The sequence below is a fragment of the Sinohyriopsis cumingii genome, chromosome 16, assembly GCF_028554795.1.
Source record: "Sinohyriopsis cumingii isolate HCF-2022 chromosome 16, ASM2855479v2, whole genome shotgun sequence".
NCBI lineage: Eukaryota > Metazoa > Mollusca > Bivalvia > Unionida > Unionidae > Sinohyriopsis > Sinohyriopsis cumingii.
The window spans coordinates 75,706,449-75,727,127 of NC_142976.1; the positions used below are offsets into that span (position 1 = coordinate 75,706,449).

The following is a 20,679-nucleotide window of genomic DNA, read 5'->3' on the forward strand; positions in this document are numbered from 1 at the left end:
CTCCACATGAATATGACTTCAGTTCAGGCGAAAATAGAACAAGATTTTCAAAGTGGCTTCTGTAGCTGTTATATCTGATGATATCCAAGTGGCACAAATTTTATTTAGAAACAACTGAACTCTGTGTGTGTGTGTGTCTGTGTGTGTGTGTGTGTATACATATATATAAAGGATATAGACAACTTCAGGACAGTAATGCCCACACTTGCACAATAGCACCTAACAAAAGATTCCAAAACAGTTCAATAAGTTTTTTTTTTAAAAAGTCTCTTAACTTGAGAATGTGAGACAATCTCACCAAATCAACAACTCAACAACAAACCATCAGCAAGATCTGGACTACACAACACAAACAAGTGTACATGCCACAAGTGTAACTGACATAATCATGTTAAGTTGCTTTGCAACTGGAATATACAAGGCACACCCATCCCAGATATGGCCTGCCTCCTTATCAATCTATATTGAAACAAATCTTTATTCTGCACCTGTCAGTCATATTTACATTAATGTTTCATAATATATGCTTAGTATAACAACAACATTAATTCCTTAAGACAAATTATCTCCTGTTGTATTAAAATAAATTATATTCTGGTTTATTAAGATAAATTATCTTATGTTGTATTGAGAATAATTATCTTCTGGTGCATTAAGATAAATTATATTTGTTGTAACAAGATAAAGTATCTTATGTTGTATTAAGATAAATTATCTTTGTTGTATTATGATAAATTATCTTCTGGTGTATTATGCTAAATTATCTTCTGTCTTATGAAGATAAATAATTCTGTGGTGTATTATGATAAATTATCTCCTGTTTTATTAAGATAAATTATCTTTGTTGTATTAAGATAAATTATCTTCTGTTTTATTAAGATAAATTATCTTCTTGTATATTAAGATAAATTATCTTTGTTGTATTCTGATAAATCATCTGCTGTTGGATTAAGATAAATTATCTTTGTTGCATTAAGATAAATTATCTTCTGGTATATTAAAATAAATTATCTTCGTTGTATTATGATAAATCATCTGCTGTTGGATTAAGATAAATTATCTTTGTTGCATTCAATAATCTTCTGGTGTATTAAGTTAAATTATCTTTGTTGTATTAAGATAACTTATCTTCTGGTGCATATAGATAAATTATCTTCTGTTGTATTAACATAAATTATCTTTGTTGTATTAAGAAATTATCTTTGTTGTATTATGATAAATTATCTTTTGTTGTATTAAGATAAATTATCTTCTGGTTGTTGTTGTTGTACGGTTTTAAAGCCATTTTTCAGCACACGATAGGCTATACATGGTGGCCAGTATCAATGGTGGAGGAAGAACCCAGGAAAACCCCAGAAAGAACCACGGACCCACGAGAAGCTACTGGCAAGCTTTCTCACATACCCACATTTGCTGAATCCGAGACTCGAACCCATGCAGACAGAGGTGAGATGGCAGTGATCCATAATGGAGAGCGCTTTAGACCACTCGGCCACTCGGGGCCCCCAAATTATCTTCTGGTGTATTAAGATAAATTATCTTCTGTTGTATTATGATAAATTATCTTCTGTTGTATTATGATAAATTATCTTCTGTTGTATTATGATAAATTATCTTCTATTATTGTATTTAGATAAATTATCTTTGTTGTATTAAGATAAATTATCTTCTACTGTATTATGATAAATTATCTTTGTTGTATTAAGATAAATTATCTTCTGTTGTACTGCATGCACTATTTGATCACTATTTGTTTTTCTCATGCATGTAAATTTCATGTATTTGATGCTAGTGCACAGGGTCTTTTTAAATAAAGTTGGTATATCCTAGGAATAGTTATGCCAGTTTACCAGTCTTATATGTACATGTACTTCAAGTGTAATTCCATATTTTATATCATTAGTTTTATCAATGGATACTGAGTTACAAAATATATGTACCATATATGCTTGCTTATAAGTCAAGTCCAACAGCAAAAAGCACTGACCCAGATCACATTATGCACCAGAAGATCTGCAGATCTGAAGGTCTGTGCAGTTTGTTAGGAATAATCAATAGAACAACATAGACCCTGATATGCAGGTACATTATGCTACAGCAGATCTGGATCTTTGTTGTTTGCAGTTTGACTTAACTTATAAGCAAGTACATCTTGTATATCTGTTTGGAAGGTCCTTGAAAAATCCTTTCACAATCACTGTTCATTCCATCTTGTATTACAATGCCCAGATTCATTTATTTTAACATGTTTGTGGCATGATGCCCCAGTGCTAGACATCACAATCAAATGTCATGCTGAAGACATCATAGCAATATGACTTAAAAATTGTTGAAGCTATGTTGAAAATCTAAATCAGACACACAAACACACACACACACACACACACAGATGCACAGCACAAACACACACACACACACACAGATGCATAGTGTGTTTGGAATATAAGACTTCTGCAGTCTAACGCTGCAGTAGCTAAGCAGACCAAAATTGTTTTCTAAATTGGAAGAGTACTTATGGGTGGTTAATAGTGATGCTTTTTATCACACAGCACATGCATAAACACACACACACACACACACACACACACACAAAAATCTACCAGGAATGTTTTCATGGACAGCAAGTTTGCACCCAGAATCCTATGGGCAGGGAATACTGTGTCCCCTTGTCCTCCTAATTTGGAGACACACAATTTCAAGGGCATGAAAAATAATGACATTATTACTAACACACAACTAGTGGTAAAAGAAAATAGACAATCTGCTCTGCTTTCAAAGTTAACAAGAGACCCAAGCTGTGTCAATGACCTGCTTATGAATCTTAACAGTTGACAAGTTCATGAAGCTTGCTTATGTAGTATTGAAAGAACACACACAATCAAAACTATTTCCCCAACTTTATTTCATGCTTATTGTATCTATTTGGCAATATATCCTGCTCAAACTTCTCTCCAAAGATAAAAGCATATTTAATACACACAGTCTCTTGCTCATAATCAAGGTCATCCAGATCATAATAACCCAAGAGATCAAACATATTATCTCAAGAGTGGTAATAATGTTAGCCATTAGGTACAAGATCACCTCAATAATATAAATGGATCTCAATTACTTTCAAAATGTATGAAGAGCTTAATGATATAAGCCATTATATCAATTCTGGCCAAAATTAGATCAGAATGATGGCTTCCAGAACAGTAATAAGCAAAGCCAATCATATGCAAGAGGAAAGATATGCATGGATTACACACTGTACTAACACAGTCCAAGATCTTAATGATATAAGCTTACCTGCCAAGTTTGATCAAAAGCAGATCACAAAAAAAGGCTTCCAAAACTGTAAAAACTTCAGCTAATCAGATCCATCAGTACATCAGTAATATTACATATCTCGCTTATAATCAATCTTAAACAAGATCTTGATGTTATAAGCATATATATATAAAGTTTGATGAAAATCGAATCAGAAATATGCCTTCCAGAGGGTTAAAATGGTTAACCAATAGGATGCAGGTCAATTTTCACATATCTGCCATATTCCCAAGAGTGGAGGGGGGCATGACTCAAAAACTGTTTTGAGGTCCCAAGGTCTGATGACCATAACATTAGCATTGTCAGAACTTATCTGATGCAGTTTGATAATGAGGTGTGCTTGTCTATATACAAAAAAGAATTTACATTTCGTTTGGAAATCAACATTAAATTGGAGTGAAGTGGGTGGAGGAAGAGACATAACATTGTCAAGTGTAATGGGGGCTTGACAAGTAATTCATTAGTAATAAATGCCTCTGTCCAATTAAGGGTGTTAATGCTTTATCAATTCAAGTCAATAGGCAAACATGAGCATATGTTTATTATGATGGAAGTTTGGGACTGTTATGGCAGGTATGATTTCATCACTATGCATGGGTCTCACTCATTATCAAACTGATCTGAGATTTTAAAGACATAAGTTCATATTCCAAGCGTGTATTTAAAAGTACCCCTCAAGGACGGCCACCCATCTAACACTGCCAGTGGCCAGCATGTTAATGCAAAACCTTTAAAATTTACCCCTCACAAGCGGCCACATAATCGTTGATTATTGATAAAAAAATTTCACTAATATTTGTTGATTTCTCAACTCAAGGCATTTTTTACAATATGCCAATAAATAAACTTTAATCCATGTGAAGACATTAGTAATCCAATCATCCTCACTGATGTGTTCCTTGGATATTAGGTTTTATCTCTTTGATAATTACAGGCTATTATTACCACCGATAATTATCAAGATGACAAAAGTTAACCACTGAGAAGCACAGTACAGTTCAACTCAAGTCAGTGTAACATCTGGTCACCTGGTAGTATAATGGCTTCCGTCTCTTAAATTACAAAATATACTTAAGCAGGTACCAAACTGAAGAAAACAAAAACATATATCATGTGGCAATCTCACTTCCTTTGTAAACACTGTGCAGCTCATGTGATAAGTACAAATTGGCAATGAATGTGTAAGTTGTTGCCAAAAATGCAAAATGTTGTCAAACATTCTCAGTTTCGAAACAAAAGTGAAAGCAATTTGACTAAACAAAAAGAGGATGAGTACTTCGATCACTACTAGGAAATTTTATGTCAGAAAGATTTAAATAACCATCATCAATATATTCAAACATTGTGAGCAGGAAAATGAAATCAGAGGACTTCAAGGGATAGTTACAGCCCGATGTTTGTGCCCAGATTTTACTAGTAAGGTGTTTTTGCACCCCGAGTCATGAGTATACATATTTTAAAAATAACATTGATGTTATTTTTATCACATAAAGTCCATGTTATACCATTCCTGGGTTTTTAATTGAAAATATTAAATATCTAAAACTTAGTTACACCTTTCATAGTTAATATGTAGTTATTATTCATATCTTTGTAATCCCCCTCTAGAAAGGCAACCCCTCTTATAAGGCCACTTTCCTACTGCAGAAGGGGGTGGCCTTATAACAGGGGAGCCACTGTATCTAACAGCATTTATTATAATAAAACCAATTTTTCTTAAATATTTTTCTTTTCAACCAACAATTCATTGACAAAATGTTAAAATGTGTATTTCTGCTAGGTCTTCATTTATAATCAGTAATAACAAATAATTAAAATGTTCACCTGACTGGGGATTTATGAATAATCAGTAATATGAAATAATTATAATGTTCACCTGTGATTTAAGAATAATCAGCAATATGAAATAATTATATTGTTCACCTGACTCTGAAATATAAATACTTGCAAAATCTTCACAAGAATATAATGTTCCCCATATGAAAATTAAGTGACACAAATAGTTACGACTTTTTTTATATGGACTGATGATGTGTAAACAATAAGAAAATAAAAAAAAGTCCAGACAATAAATTTTATAATATATCACTGGCAACATCGGCAACTTCACCTGTGTGAATTCGGAAATGTACTTTAAGGTGACTTCTTTCCACAGTAGAGTAATCACACTGTTGGCACTTGAAGGGCTTAATGCCTGCATTAAAAGAAGAAATAATGTTTAAGTCATTCCAATTATGTACATTTCAAATGTTGTGCAATTAAAGGAGTTGTGCAAAAGCCCAAAATTTCAAGTCTATGCTTTGCTTAAACTTACAGTACTTTAGAATTATTTTTTTTCTTTACCCTACCAAAGAACAATTTTAATTATTCTAAGACAAAGATCAATTAAAAATGACGGTGCTAAATAGCTTTCTACCCCAAAAAAATTTAAAAGCTTAAAACATGTTCCTTGATAATGCTTTAAAATCTGGTGTGAAAATTCAAACACCAAGTGTGCATTTCAAATGGAAGAAGTCCTGTTCACAAAGTGAACACATGAAAGAAGTGTTGTAGTCTACCATTTTACATGTACCGATATTTGCATTATGTGAACTCAGTAAATGAGGTTTATGATTCAGAATTACTGAAAACTAATAATACAGTTCCTTAAATTTTAACATGATACAGTTGTATGCATTATGTTCACTTAGTTATAGAGGTTTACAATTACAAATTACTGAAAAATTAGTGATCCCTTAATATTTAAACATACAGTTGTATGCATTATGTTAACTTAGTAATGGAGGTTTACAATTATGAATTGCTGAAAAATGAGTGGTTTCTTAAAATTTAAACAGTTTGTATTCATTAGATGGTGCTCACTAATTTTGCATTTTGCTTAACATCAATATGAATGTACCATTTTATTCAGAACATCATACATAATTATATGAAAATAAAAAAAATAATTGCATACATTTTTATATTTGCTTTAAGGAGGTGCTCTACAGTTTCGTATTTTGCATAGGGTTAGAATTTTGTTTAAAAAGAATTTCCCTGGGTGTCCTCACTGGTTAATGGTTATACTGGCTATTTAAAAAGGACCTTGTATATCTTAGGTATAATTCAAAGAACTTTTAATTCCCTTTATTTTGGTATAGAGGTAAATTGTATAAAAAAAAGAGCCGATAACTTTTTTTTTAAATTTTATATATTTGGTAATTCATTCACTGCACTTTTAGAAGCTGTTATTGTCTAGTCTGGCAAAATTCATTTTGCCTATTTTAATAACTGCTAAAGATAGTGTACTTCAGACTAATTCAAGCTGATTTTTTTAGCACAAGGGAGTAGTCATTTTAGTTAGCTGTGTGCTTAGATTATTTACAATTTCCACAAGTACAATATCCAATAACCTTTCAGCCACTGTACATGAAAATAACATACAGGTATACCAGCATTCTCTCCATTGTGCATGTTGTAAATGTAAACAACTTCACCTGACACCCACCACTTTCTCAAAACATGTATGTAGAGCACCCCTATGTTAAATCAGTGACAGAGACTTACAATTATGAATTACTGAAAAATGAGTGGTCCCTTAAAATTAAAACATACAATTTGTATTCATTATGTTAAATCAGTGACAGAAGTTTACAATTATGAATTACTGAAAAAATGAGTGGCCCCTTAATATTTAAACATGTCTGTATGCATTATATTAACTCAGCACTCGAGGTTCAGAACTACCGAAAATGAGTAGACCCATAACATCTAAACATGATACAGCAGCATCTAACCTGATCAACATTTGTCCACTTAAAAAATAAAAATAAATACTTCCAAGGAATTAGATGTCCCACCTGCTACCCTATATTTTCACCAACAAATGTCCTTGAGGTTGGGAAAGGGTGTGTTTCCCAATAGACAGTTTTTGGATTACTTCTCTGAAGCAATGCACAATTGACCTCTGAACCTTTTCTCAGGCCAAAATAACAAATTTACAATGCACTACCAAAATTGCATGGGGAATCACATGCTTTTCTGTTAGTTATATAAAAAGATATGGTTTTAAATATGGAGGTAATTATCAAATGATATTATCAAAATATGTTTATATTATCCCTGCAAATAATTTTTACTCATTTTGTACACAATGAAATTACAAGTAATTTTCTTATTTAATGGCCACCATTCAGCTTGGGTTACACTGTAATATACTAAAATGTAGCTGGGGAGACAGGCAGACATGCTGCTAATGTTCAATAGCGAAAATATTGATAAAATGCCTTCCCAAACTGCACAGAGTAAACAAAATTTCAATTTGATTTAAGCCTCTTACTTTCTGGTGATCTGCAAGGACAGAGATGGTAAAATGCATATGTACTCAACCAGACACCCAAAGCCAACAGAAGAGCAAGGTAGGGGATGCAACTCTTTGTATTTCAGCAGTTATCTATGCCACAGTCATTCAGAAGTCATATATGCCATGTATAATAGATAATCCTCTCTGGGTTGGAACCAACAGAGTTCTCTGTAGAATTTTCAAAATTCAAGGCCAGGGCCCAGTTTCTCTAAACAATGAATCTATTATGCATAAAACTAAACCAAATTTTAACAACTGAAATTCCAGGACCAAAAACTGAAGGTCCTGGAAACAAGGCTTTTCACCAAAGAGGGCTTTGGACCAATGACCATACCCCAAAACTTTAACAAAAATTTTAATCATGATTTTTCATCACCTTGGAGAACTTGAAATATGTACCATATTTGTGTATTTTACAAAAACAAACTAACTAAAGGAAATTTTTCATGCATTCAGTTCAAGCAAAGCAATTTATCTGTACTTAGTCCAAAGCTATCATGTATTGGTCCAGCCATAATCGTTGTCAATGTTTAATTTTGGTGCATCTGATTGATATCAACTATGGAAATGCATTGGATGCATCAAGCACTTCTGGAAACAACAGTACTTGATGACTGTGAGTACTCTCACTGAATTAATCTTCATCACTAAGCTGCTAAAGCATTTGAAAAGGCACAATTAATGTCTGGGTGATTAAGACTAAATCTGGTATCAGTTTGCTTTTTGCAGTGTTCACTAAATACCCTAACAAGTTTCAAGGAATGGAATTAATTTCAAAGGAAGGAGTAAAATACCCAAATGATTAAATTCTTCTCTGAAGCTGTGACTTTGACCCTGCATAAGTGTTTTAAGGAGAGAAGAGATGCATGGTTTTGAATGGCACAGATTACTGATTCTGCAGTTCAATTATGGTAGTTATCCCTTGAAGGATTTAAAAACAATTACCCTACAGAAAACCTTTAAGTGAAAACTTAACCACAGTATTAAAATGACCTGCAAGGGAGTCAGAGAAAGTGTAAGGGACCATGAAAATGAAAAAGCATAACTTCCTAATTGTATGGTCCATGTATAATAGCTACCCATTACATAGTCTGAGACTTATGGCTGTTCCAAAAAACATTTAAAGACAATCATCCACGATTTTCAAATGACAATGACTTTATTATAGGATAGTGGGAGGATGACGGTGCATGGAGTGCAATGGGGAAATCATACAGATTCTATTGTACAATGATACCAATCTCCCTAAACGTTTGCAACTGTGACCACACAGAAAACTTTTCACCCAAAAATTAACAGATTTAATAATGACCTTGACCTTGGTTGGAGAGTTGAAGGGAGAAGGACATGGAAGAACATTGCCTATTGATTATATGGTTCTAATTTGAAAGCAATCCTTAAAAGGGTAAGAGAATTATGACCACAGAGAAAAACTTAAACCATAACTTCAACAAATGTTGATGATGATGACAATGCACCAGTGGTACTCATGCCTCCCCTATGTTAATAAAGGTAAGACAGAACACATTAATGTGCTTGATCATTAGAACTGATTTAAACATTAAAAACAAGCACATTTGAACTGCTGGACAACTCTCTGGTTCTTCATCCTGGGACAAGGTATTGCAGAAATAATTTTTTGAATTAAGAATACAAAACTTTGGTTATCTGAGCCATTTCATGAGGATTTCCAATGTTGTACAAGATGAGACAAAAATATCTGTCAAGCCTTATTGAAAAGAATTTTTATACGTGTATCATTTAAACTGAAACAAAATTATAATTTTCCAAGAGTAATGAAAATTTTCAGGAACAATTACTATTATTATTATTATTATTATCCAAATTCTGTTTTATCATCTTACCTGTGTGCTTGCTCATGTGTTTTTTTAGATGGATTCTCTGATTGAAGGCCAGGGTACACACATCACACTTAAACGGCCTTGAAGTCGGATACTTCCGCCTTCGTCCCATTTGCTGTCCCTCTGATAACACTGGCATACGCAAGGTATCAGAGGCTTCACGCTCCACAGATTCCGACCCAATACTACTAGAAGTGGCAGTGTATGACAGTGTTATTGTGGGGTTCCGAGGGGAGACCACTGTTACAGTGTCAGCTTTGGCTGTTGATGGTCCCAGAATTGGCTTCCTATTAGCAATCTCTACTGTCTCAGAAGCAGTCTCTCCAGAGTGAAAAGCTTTGCTAGTCATGGCTGCCTTTTGGACTGGCACTGATAATCTGGGAGGAATTGACTTTACTCGAGTAAGTGACTGTGGAATCAATGGAGGAACTGAGGAAGTGACAGTGGGGAAAGCATATGTAAATGGAATGGAGATGACTGAACCAGGCTTTAAGATAACAGACCTTGACTTTCTTTGTTTGTTGCCAGATTTCTTTGGATCAAAGTTTTGACCAGTACAGTTAGATGATGATGACACAAAAGGCACACTGGAACTGGAAATTGTCTCTGTTGTGACTGAAGCAGATGACATAGGACATTGAATCTCCTCAGGTTTAACATCAATGTATATAGTATGTCCCTCATCTGTAATGTTTGAATCATCCTCTGAAGGTGTCTTAAATGGTTCACCTTCACAAACAGATCGTCTGCGACTGAACTTATGAGAGGAGAAAGACATGTGTTTTGTTTCGAAATGACGCTTTCTCTTCTTGGGAACAACTGCATTGCAGCATTTTTTCAGGCATTCATGTGTTCCAGGTATTACAGTAACGCCACATGTTTGGTTATTACAGCAACCTCTTGGTAGCACTTTAGTCCTTTCTACTGTAAAGCTGTGTACTTTGTCAGCAAATGGCTGAGATGTACCTTCCCTAACTTCCACCTCTTCAATACTGTTCGTCTTACATTTTTCTTCAGTCAAAGTTGATTCACTTGCTGGTTCTTCAAGAATTATCTCACTCTGCTTTTGTATTATTTGCCCTTTCAAAACTGGATTTCCCGATTTGTCATTTTTGACTGTTTCTGATGCACCCACAAGGATATTAGTGCTTTTGTTTTCTAGCTTTATTTCACTATGTTTAAAATCTAATTCACAATTCTGCTGACTCAGCAATATCCCTGCTCTACTAAAATCATTGCCTAATGATCTATCAATAGCTGGAATAGCTGAATTTTCGTTGCAATTGTTGTCATATTGAACTTGGTGTGTTGAACCTATGGCTAAAATGTTCCGGTCCCTTTCATCTGACACTGGATGACTATTACTAATCCCTGTTTTATGAACAAATAATGTCAGTTTAGGATCTAGGTCTGCTTTGTGCTTATATCCATCTATCAACGATCCAAGTTCTGGTTGGTTTACCATAATATTTTCTCTTACTTTCTTTGAAACATCAGGCTGCAAACCATCTGATATGACAGCATTCATCCTGCATGGAGTTTCCACATTCCCTGATCTCACCTGACCTGCTCCTGAATTTGGTATACCTGTATTATATGCTGACTCGTCAAAATTGTTTAGACTCTCCTTTTGAATGGGGAAAAAGTAATTTTCATCTAAAGTCTGTTGCGTCTGCGGGCTAGATGAAGAGGTGTCCACAAAAATGCGAATATTGTGTGTGATCTGAGCATGTTTCAGGAGTCCTCTAGCTGTCATGAAACCCTTTGGGCATGAGCTGCACTGTAATGCTAAAAAATAAAGAAAGAGTAATCAGTGATTACAGCTCACCTCTGTGAACCTTTTAGTAGTCTCCTATAACCAATGAAACATTAATGCAGAAAATAAATTCACACTAAGTGACTGTGGCAGCTAAATGTTGGCCCTTCAATAAATGAAGGTGCTTTTCTCCTATTTCTATCTTTTCATTTCAAGAAAATGTATTTTCAATTATGTAATTCTTACCATCTACTATTGCATTGCTACCCTTTTCTGGGATTGCTAAGCTTCCAACCCAAGTTAAATATTCCCTCCTTCAATGAATTCTGTCCATATGTGCATCTTCAAATGATGCCCATTACATGTATAAAGTGTCATGGTGATCCACTCAAAACTGAGACAAGTTATATTCACAATATTCCATTATAATCTGGACGCCAAAAGGGCAAAACTGTAACAAAAATCTCAGGACAAGATTATTTGCCAATATGCACATCTTCAGATAATGGCAGAGTAAGAAATTTTGTCAATATGCACATCTTTATATGATGGCAGAGCAAGGTAATTAGTTCACATGTACATCTTCAGACAATGCCAGTGCAAGATGATTTGTCAATATGCATATCTTTTGATGATGGCAGAGCAAGGTGATTTGTCAATATCGACATGTTCAGATGATGCAGAGCATGGTGATTTGTCAATATGCACATCTTCTAATGATGGCAGAGTACGGTGATTTGTCAATATGCACATCTTCATACAATGACCATAAAATTTATCATATTTCATGACAATCTACTTTAAATATGAGAGACTGGTTGCATTCTCTGTATCCAGCTGCATATAAAAACAGCCAATACTCTGACTTATAAAAATTGCAAGAGCAAAGTGATCTGTCCATAACAGTATGCACATCTGCAAATAGTAACTGTATTATTTACGAAGCATCGTGCTACCCATCAATAATTGTGGGAATAAGTACAATTGATGGACATGAACATTTCTTTATAGCTCCACCTGTATATCTGTGGGGATATAATAAGGCTGAATGACAGATTTGCTTTCATGTATGAACTCCATGCAGATAATAAACAACCCTGTCATAACCTTTTATATGGATAAACCTTGGATGTCAAGGCTGAAAAGCTGACACATTTAAAAGGCTTTATTAAACTGTCAACAAAGGTTTACAAAATCAGTAACCATGTAAACAAACGTGCACATGGTACATGACATTGGTAGATTCACAAGCCCTGTAAGTATGTCCAGTTGCATCATCGATTTATTAACTAGTATACAAAGCATCAGTATGAACAATATAACACAATTCCTAATGATGTTTTACCTAGAGTGTCAGAAGCTATTTTCAATAAGATGAGGTAAAAGACATACAGTAAATTAAATAGTCAAAAGTGACTTACATATAAATAGTTGTCAGCCATATGCCTAATAATTAAGCCATTTTTCATCTGCAAATGTTTATTTTCCTCACCGTTTGTGAGGTCACAAATTTTAGTGCCATATTGGCACAGAGTAAAAGTTAATTCTGGACTGCACACACCGAGTCACATAATACTGAGATAATATATCTGAATACATCAAACTAAGCAATAAAATTAGTGGCAGGATTCAAAGTGAGAGCCAAAAATATGAGCAGGGCATGCAGAGTTTGGGGATGGGTGTCATATCCCTCTGTTTCTGCCAATTATTACCTTATTAACTAATTAAATATGAACTAAGGAACATAAATGAAGTGTTAAGTTTCAAAGAAGAAAAGAACTTACAAATTTATTTTTGTCATAAAAGCTGTAATAGCACGTGATTACCTCTGTCAATGAAAGACTTGATCCCATGCTGAAAGACCTGAGACTTAAAACCGTTGTCATTGCAGTCCAGCTTTTTGTGGTGAATGAATATAGTGATGTTTTGCAATGGGAATTCCTGTAAACACCTGCCACAGGTCAAGTAGTCAGTCTCCATCTCATCTACAAGGAAATCAAATTATGAAGCAAAAATACTAATAAAGCACACTGGAAGAAACTAATAATATGCCTGTGGATTATGAATGTGCCAGTACCTAAGAAACACAAAGCCTAACCAAGATGTGATGCAGGGAGGGATGGCTAAAGTTGGTTGGTTTTTAATGACACTTTCAACATATTATGCCGAAAGACAATGAAACAATATTTAAATACAAGTGACCAAACCAGAACATCAAATCAACAGATCTCAAAATTTTTATCAGACTAGATTGGCTTCTAAACCACTGCATCTTGTTTACTGACATATGTACATGTATCTCCATGATGACACTGGACCTCCAACTCCTAATCATACCTAATTTCATCCCTTCTGTATCAGTGGTGGGGATAGGATCTAAGTGACAATGTGTGTTGTCTATGTAAAAGCTAACATGGACATTTCTGTGCAATCTCAGTCTACAAATATAACTTTAACCAGACCAGTTTAATTCGTCATAAAGAATGGTAAATTGTGTCCTGCCACAAAAGTTACAAAGAAAGTCTCTGCAAGTGCCATTTTATCCACTTTTGATCAAGACGTAAACAAAGCCTACAAAGTGGGTGTGTTTCTTACAGAAAAAAACTTCAATTCTATGTGATGGTTCCTACTTATGCCTGCTTTTTTATATTCTTTCTCCATATATTATTGTAAAATTCAATTTACATGAAATACACTGCACACTCAGGACTTCTGCCTGCACATACATAGTCTCTGAATTTCAAGCACTGGTGAACTTGTAACATTTCTTAGCCTGTTTTTTTTTTTTTTTAGCATGGGGACAAAGTGCACATTTTGGATTCTGACATGAATTAATAAAAAAATATAAGAGATGCTCTTAAATATTCCTCTTAACAAATCCGAATTACTCAAGTGTTTCTGTCAAAATCAATTTTTGTTCAGTCCTTCCTCACTTCCGCCAAGGTCAGTTAAATTTTAATCAATGATTCAAAAGTCATCATGGACCATCTTTGATCCTATTATTACTTATGAATAGAGTCTGTCACCTTCTAACATTGGCACAGTCTGTCATTTGTATTACTTATGAATATAGTCTGTCACCTTCTAACATTGGAACAGCCTGTCATTTGTATTGCTTATGAATAGAGTCTGTCACCTTCTAACACTGGCACAGTCTGTCATTTTTATTACTAATGAATAGGAAGTCTGTCACCTTCTGACACTGGCACAGTCTGTCATTTTTATTACTAATGAATGGAGTTTGTCACCTTCTAACACTGGCACAGTCTATACTTTTTATTACTAATGAATGGGGAGTCTGTCACCTTCTAACAATGGCACAGTCTGTCATTTTTATTACTTACGAATAGAGTCTGTCACCTTCTAACACTGGCACAGTCTGTCATTTTTATTACTAATGAATCGGGGGGTCTGTCACCTTCTAACACTGGCACAGTCTGTCATTTTAATTACTTATGAATAGAGTCTGTCACCTTCTAACACTGGTACAACATATTTTGATTAAGCAAACAGAATAGCATCATCTGCACACAATAAAAAAAAACCAATTTCATTTCAAGGTTCATGATAGCTTAATGCAAGCAATTAAAATGTTTCAGTTTCCTCTTGGCCATACTTTCATTCTTTCTGTATAGGGTAATATTCCAATGTGATGCATTTCTAGTTATTATCACCTGTATGAAACTTCAAATCCCTATCCTATAATGAATATTTTCAAGTGTGTGTGTGCATTTTGTATACTTAAATGTATTTTCCAAAGCTTCATTTTAAAGTGTGATTTGTGATTTTGATTTTTAACGTAGCTTTAATGATTTTTCAGTCATATCGCTACGATGTCTGCAATGTGGCACTTTATAGTGATGTCTAACACTGGGGCATCATGCCGCAGACATGTAGCATGATGTCCCACCCAGTCACATTATCCTGACACCAGGCCGACCAGTCCTAACACTAACCTCTTAATGCTGAACGCCAAGCAAGGCAGCTGTTAGTTTTAAAGTGTGTGTGTGTGTGTGTGTGTGTGTGTATTTTGTACATTTAGATGTCTGTTTCTAAAAAGTAAGTGTGTGTGTGTGTGCGCGCCAAACTAAACACAACCCAAAAATACATCTCCTTTGCAATCTGGCATAGAATGGTCTATTTTAAACCAAACTGTTTTATTTATATATATGTAGGAATATATATATATATATATATATATATATATATATATATATACACATAAAATCAACTTATCTTTGTCCTTGTCTTTTTTGCCATAAGAATGATCATGTTCAAAATATTTAATTAATACTTGTCATTAGGATTTGTCTGTGTTTTACATAATACATGATATACACTCACAAAACAAAAGAAATTCTTAAATCACATATTCATTTTTTAAACCATAAAACTTTCCAGTATAACTGACCCTTACAAAATTCCTAAATCTTATTACAGTGGTTTCAATAGAAGCCAGTAGCCCTCAATATTTTGCAGTATATTTGTAGAGGAATTAATGCTTAAATTCTAAATTGCCCAAATTATTCACTTTCAAGTTTTATAATACATCACCAATATTCCATCTGAGATAATTAATCCAACAAAAGTTAGCATCTTCCATTCCATCACTCAAAGCCTAGAAGAGGCTTCTTTTCCAATTATGCATCTCTAAAAGTGCTTGCCTGATACGCATTTGAATCTACATGAAAAAGAACAATAAATGTCCAGTCATTTTCCTTCCATACCCAATCAATTACTATCAAGAGTGGCAATCGTGTGCTAATTAATTAAAGTGAGGATGATGTTCATTTTACTTCTGGCTAAAAATTAAAAGTCATCTGCAACAAATTATACAGTATGGAGGGGGCAGCATTAAATAAAGATGTGATTATAAAAGCAAATTGATGATTACTGATACAATATACAAATGATACCAATGATGATCAATTTAGCAAACATTTTGCTGACCAAATTAAAAGATAAAGCATTGGATGAACATAAACACACCATGCATGAAACAAATTTGTGACATATATTTAAAATGTAGTGCAAGTCTACTTTCTACAGTAACATGTTAATTACATACCCAACCAAGTACATGTATCAACCATTCCCTACTGTTGTGCAAATAAGGTTCCCAGTGCACAAGCCATGAGTCATCAATCCAATTTGTCATTGTCATGCCATTGTCAAATGAAGTAAACTGATGACATGTGGCTATTGATGATGAAGTTAATTCATGGGAATATTTTGTAAACCATCCTGCTTCTATATATCATTATCAACATTAGAAATAAAGGTATCCATATACCGACAAAAGATTTTAGAGTGCATTTGGACACTTATGCTCAATTTTGGAATAATGAGGTAAAAAATGAAATTGCAATCTGAATTCTAAAATTTGGATTTTTAATTTAAAACTGAAATTGTCTGAATCTTTAAAACCAGAATCAATATACAGTGTGACCCCAAAATTTTATATACATGTATTTTTCTCATACACAAAAAATATATATCTTTCTTAAAAGTATGAAAAAAAGTAAAAAGTTTATTATCATTTTGGGGAAAAGATCGCACATGAATAATACATGATGATCATGGTGTGGTTCCTGAAATTTTATATGTATTTTTCTCATAAACAAAAAAAAGTTTTTCCTTCTTAAAAGTACTAAAAATAATGCGTCACAAGTTTATTCGGGGGTGGCATAGGGCTTTGCCAATGTCACAAACTGCGATTTGTTTCCTCATATTGGTGGCAAAATTTACCATCATCGATTTTTTTTATTGGCAACATTGTTGGTTGTTTAAACTTGTATATACAACCATTGGTCTGGAGTGGAGAAATTCAAAGGCCCCAAAGGAAGTCTCAAACTTGATATAAAATGCACTGAAATTTATGTATTGTTATATAAACAAATTCTTTGTCAATATTAACAAACCATTTTAACAGTGCACTGTTATATCATAATCCACTTATGTTGACATCTAGCATGAGAACCGTGTGTTGTGAGATATTGGCTTTTTTGTTCTTGACATTTCTGGTAAAGGGAGATCAACCGGATGAGGCATTATCTTGTAATCCATCTTTCGTTGGATTTTCGGCCGCTAGCTAGTAATTAATATATTTACATTGATTGACATTTGTATGTGGATAGTAAGTAAAATTCCTATTCTTTTCACTCAGAATTAAATCCTTCAGAACACTCAAATTTTCTGTAGTAATCCCTGTCATCAGACCAGAACACCTGCATCTCAATCATCCGTTGACCCTTTGTTAAATTTCTGATGCATGTGTGGAAGGCAGCATCACTCCACTACCACAAATATTTATAAAAAAAACCAATATAAAACAAACAAAAAAAACGCATCTTACTTGTTGTTATATCCCATAGGCAGGGAGGAACAATAACTACAATCACCAAACGATGGCCAATTCCTTTTTAAAAATGTACCCAGCTAAAATAGCTTGCTGAAATTTCAAAGGAAACAGATTACTTTTGAAGTGCCGATTGTTATGAAAAGGTACTAAGGAAATGGAAGAAAAAAATCAGTCTCAATCATGCAATGCAATTATTTGAGGTTGCCGTCACAATAAGAAACGGGCATTAGTTTGGTTCTCCAAAGCTTTCCTTTAGCAGTGACTTCAATAACACATGCACCTTTTATTAAAGAAAGCCGACTACACTCATCAATAAAAATGAAGAACTTTTTCTTCAAAGGAAGTCAGTACCAAACTTAAATAAAAGCAATGGAATCTCATGGATTTTTTCATTTTCCAACGTGACTGGAACACATTTACTGTGCCGTGAAAGTTTCCTTTTTGCAAGGAAAAATTTTATGCTTACGAATACTACCAATGGCGGCTTAAAATGCAAAATGACCTTTACCAACTTGAGACGTACTGAAAAGTAAATATGTCAATTCGTTACGTGAATGTGTTATATTTTTTTCACTGAATTCAGACCTATATGACCTGTGACAAAATTAATAAATATTTTAAATCTGTTTATGTGCATATTTTTGATGGAGTGTGTGTGTGATTTCGATTTTCAATTTAGCTTTAACAGTTTTTCAGTCATATCACTATGATGTCTGGAGTGTGACAGTTTAAAGTGATGTCTAGCACTGGGGCATTATGCTGCATACATGTAGCATGATGTCCCACCCAGTCACATAAATATATACATTTTTTAAAAAGTCTTTGGTATGACTCAGATGGGGTTCGAACCCGTGACCAACCTCATCCGAGGTGGACATACTAACCACTAGGCCACCAGAGCGGTTATATTTTCTATGGAATTAGTTGTATTGTGGATTCAATGTATGTGATGAGATTCACAGGTGAGAACACAGTATTGATACTCTAATCATGCTATATATTAGACAAGTATATATAAAATAGTATACACATATATGTACCAATCCATGGTTTTCTAAATAAAGTAAAGTATTATATATGCCTTCTCTGTTTTCACTTCAGGTGTATTTCTCATTTAATATGTATCGATTTAAAATGGTAACTGCGCCAATGAAGCACATATTTTACCGCCTGCATTTATTACTGATGCACCCAAACCAACATTTTTTGGAGTAAATGCATCATTTTCATCAGCTAACTGACATGGTTGCTAATAACACTGTTCGATCTATAACATGGTCAGGTTCTATGGCTCCCAACTACCACGGTATAACAGGGTCACACTGTAATAAGTTTGCAACTAGGCTTTTTGTAAACTACTTTACAGAAAATTGTTTTGCAAAATGGATGAATAAAATTTACATTTGTGTAACATCTTTTCGCTGACATGCCCTTTATCACTACCAATAAAATTCCCAAAAATAATCAGACTGGCAGAGAAAAGTTTACCTTTCTACTAATACTGATGTTAGTAACTATTCAAACCTTATTTAAACATAGGCCTCTGAAACTATATAGGTGTAGTAAATAAATTCAGAATATGAGAAAATAATTCACACACACACCTCTTTTTAGTCAGGTATTTTAATTTGTTTAACCATAGTGGTAACATTTTTAAAACCTGTGATTTAAATTCAGAAACTTAAAAATTTAACAGCTTTCTAACAATATTGTCACAGATGACTTCATCCTCTCAATCATCATGCAAGTTTTTAGCCTGAGGGTAAATTCATACCAGTCGTGCTTTTGATCTTACTGGTCAATCGACTACTAGTATCTGGCCACTGTCAGCTGGCATTTTGTGTCCCCAATAATCGAAATGTGAAAAGTACATGCTTGAAAAACTTGCGTGGAGTTCACAATCATGACATTTGAAGAAGCCGTTTCACAGTGTTTCTCGGTTTCAAAAAAATAAATAAACTGTCATTTTTCATTGCTTGGCATTTTTTTTTAAAGTGTCATGGTTTACACTACAGTATTCAGTAGTTGTGAACCCGACTATCTTTGCACGATTCACAGATACCAATATTAACATTCACTGTATATTGAAGCTCATGCAAAAATACTTAATGCGATTACCGTGAAAAGACGTTGTATCTGTCGTTAAAATTGAGGGGGCAGCCATAGTCACGAATAAATTAATATCTGATTCACATAGGACATCTAATTCTACAACCGTCTTTCACATGACGGACCTCTTCCGCACGGCACGTCAATCTGCCGTCTTGGCATCACATTTTCGTACTGTGTGCAAATCCCGAACAGGACACATTTGAGCTTGTTGGTGGGTCTATTTCTGCATCAGTATTTATTGATTTTGTTTATTTAGTAAGAAAAACTGTGTGGGAACAATAGTAACCTTACTTAAAACAACTGATCACAATTAGGGAAAATTGTTAAAGATAAACTAACCTAAGATTCACATTTCATACACTTTACAAAACATTTTGTGATTTCAATGGTAAAGAGCTATAGAAAGAGTTATCCATCCTGAAGTTCAACAGTTTCCGCGTTTTAAAAAAAAAACAGGATACTCTGAGCGCTCATCTTATTACTTCTATCTTCAACAACAACAACTACTATTATTGCTACTCTTCTTCCTCTTCTTCTTCTTATTTTTATTATTATTATTACTACTAATACTTTTCATCATGGGTTGGTACTGATTCTCCGTTTAATTTCTTCCATATCCATGAATCGAAAATTTGTCAACATCTGATTGCTACTTACATAAGATAAGATTGGAAAACATATCCACATAAGATTGTGTTTGATGAGATACGTTAAGTCCGAATTACCTATATAACTTTTTAACTATTTACTATTTGCTTCTCTTTAAATAGCCCTTATGAATAATTATGTAACCTATTGTTGTTGATGTTGTTGTTGTAGGGTTTAATGTCATTTTCAGCATAAGATAGGCTATACGTAACGGCCAGTATAAATGGTGGAGGAAGAACCCGGGAAAATCCCGGAAAGAACCACCGACCCAGGAGAAGCAACTGGC

The 20,679-nt window shown here is 34.0% G+C and overlaps 1 protein-coding gene across 3 annotated transcripts in view; it reads right to left on the reverse strand.

Annotated features, from left to right (window-relative positions):
* LOC149780818 (uncharacterized) overlaps positions 1-20,085 on the reverse strand; it is a 30,437-nt gene extending 10,352 nt beyond the window's left edge. For all 3 annotated transcript variants that reach the window (XR_016415141.1, XR_016415140.1, XM_089937881.1), the window contains exons 1-4: positions 19,752-20,085; positions 13,099-13,257; positions 9,520-11,304; positions 5,423-5,506 (exon numbers count right to left, since the gene is read on the reverse strand). Coding sequence is in view for 1 of the 3 variants with exons in the window: in XM_089937881.1 (XP_089794007.1) it covers positions 5,423-5,506; positions 9,520-11,304; positions 13,099-13,257; positions 19,752-19,797 (2,074 nt within the window). In the remaining 2 variants the exon portion in view is untranslated. The remainder of the gene's footprint in view (positions 1-5,422; positions 5,507-9,519; positions 11,305-13,098; positions 13,258-19,751) is intronic.
* Between the last annotated feature and the right edge of the window lie 594 nt (positions 20,086-20,679).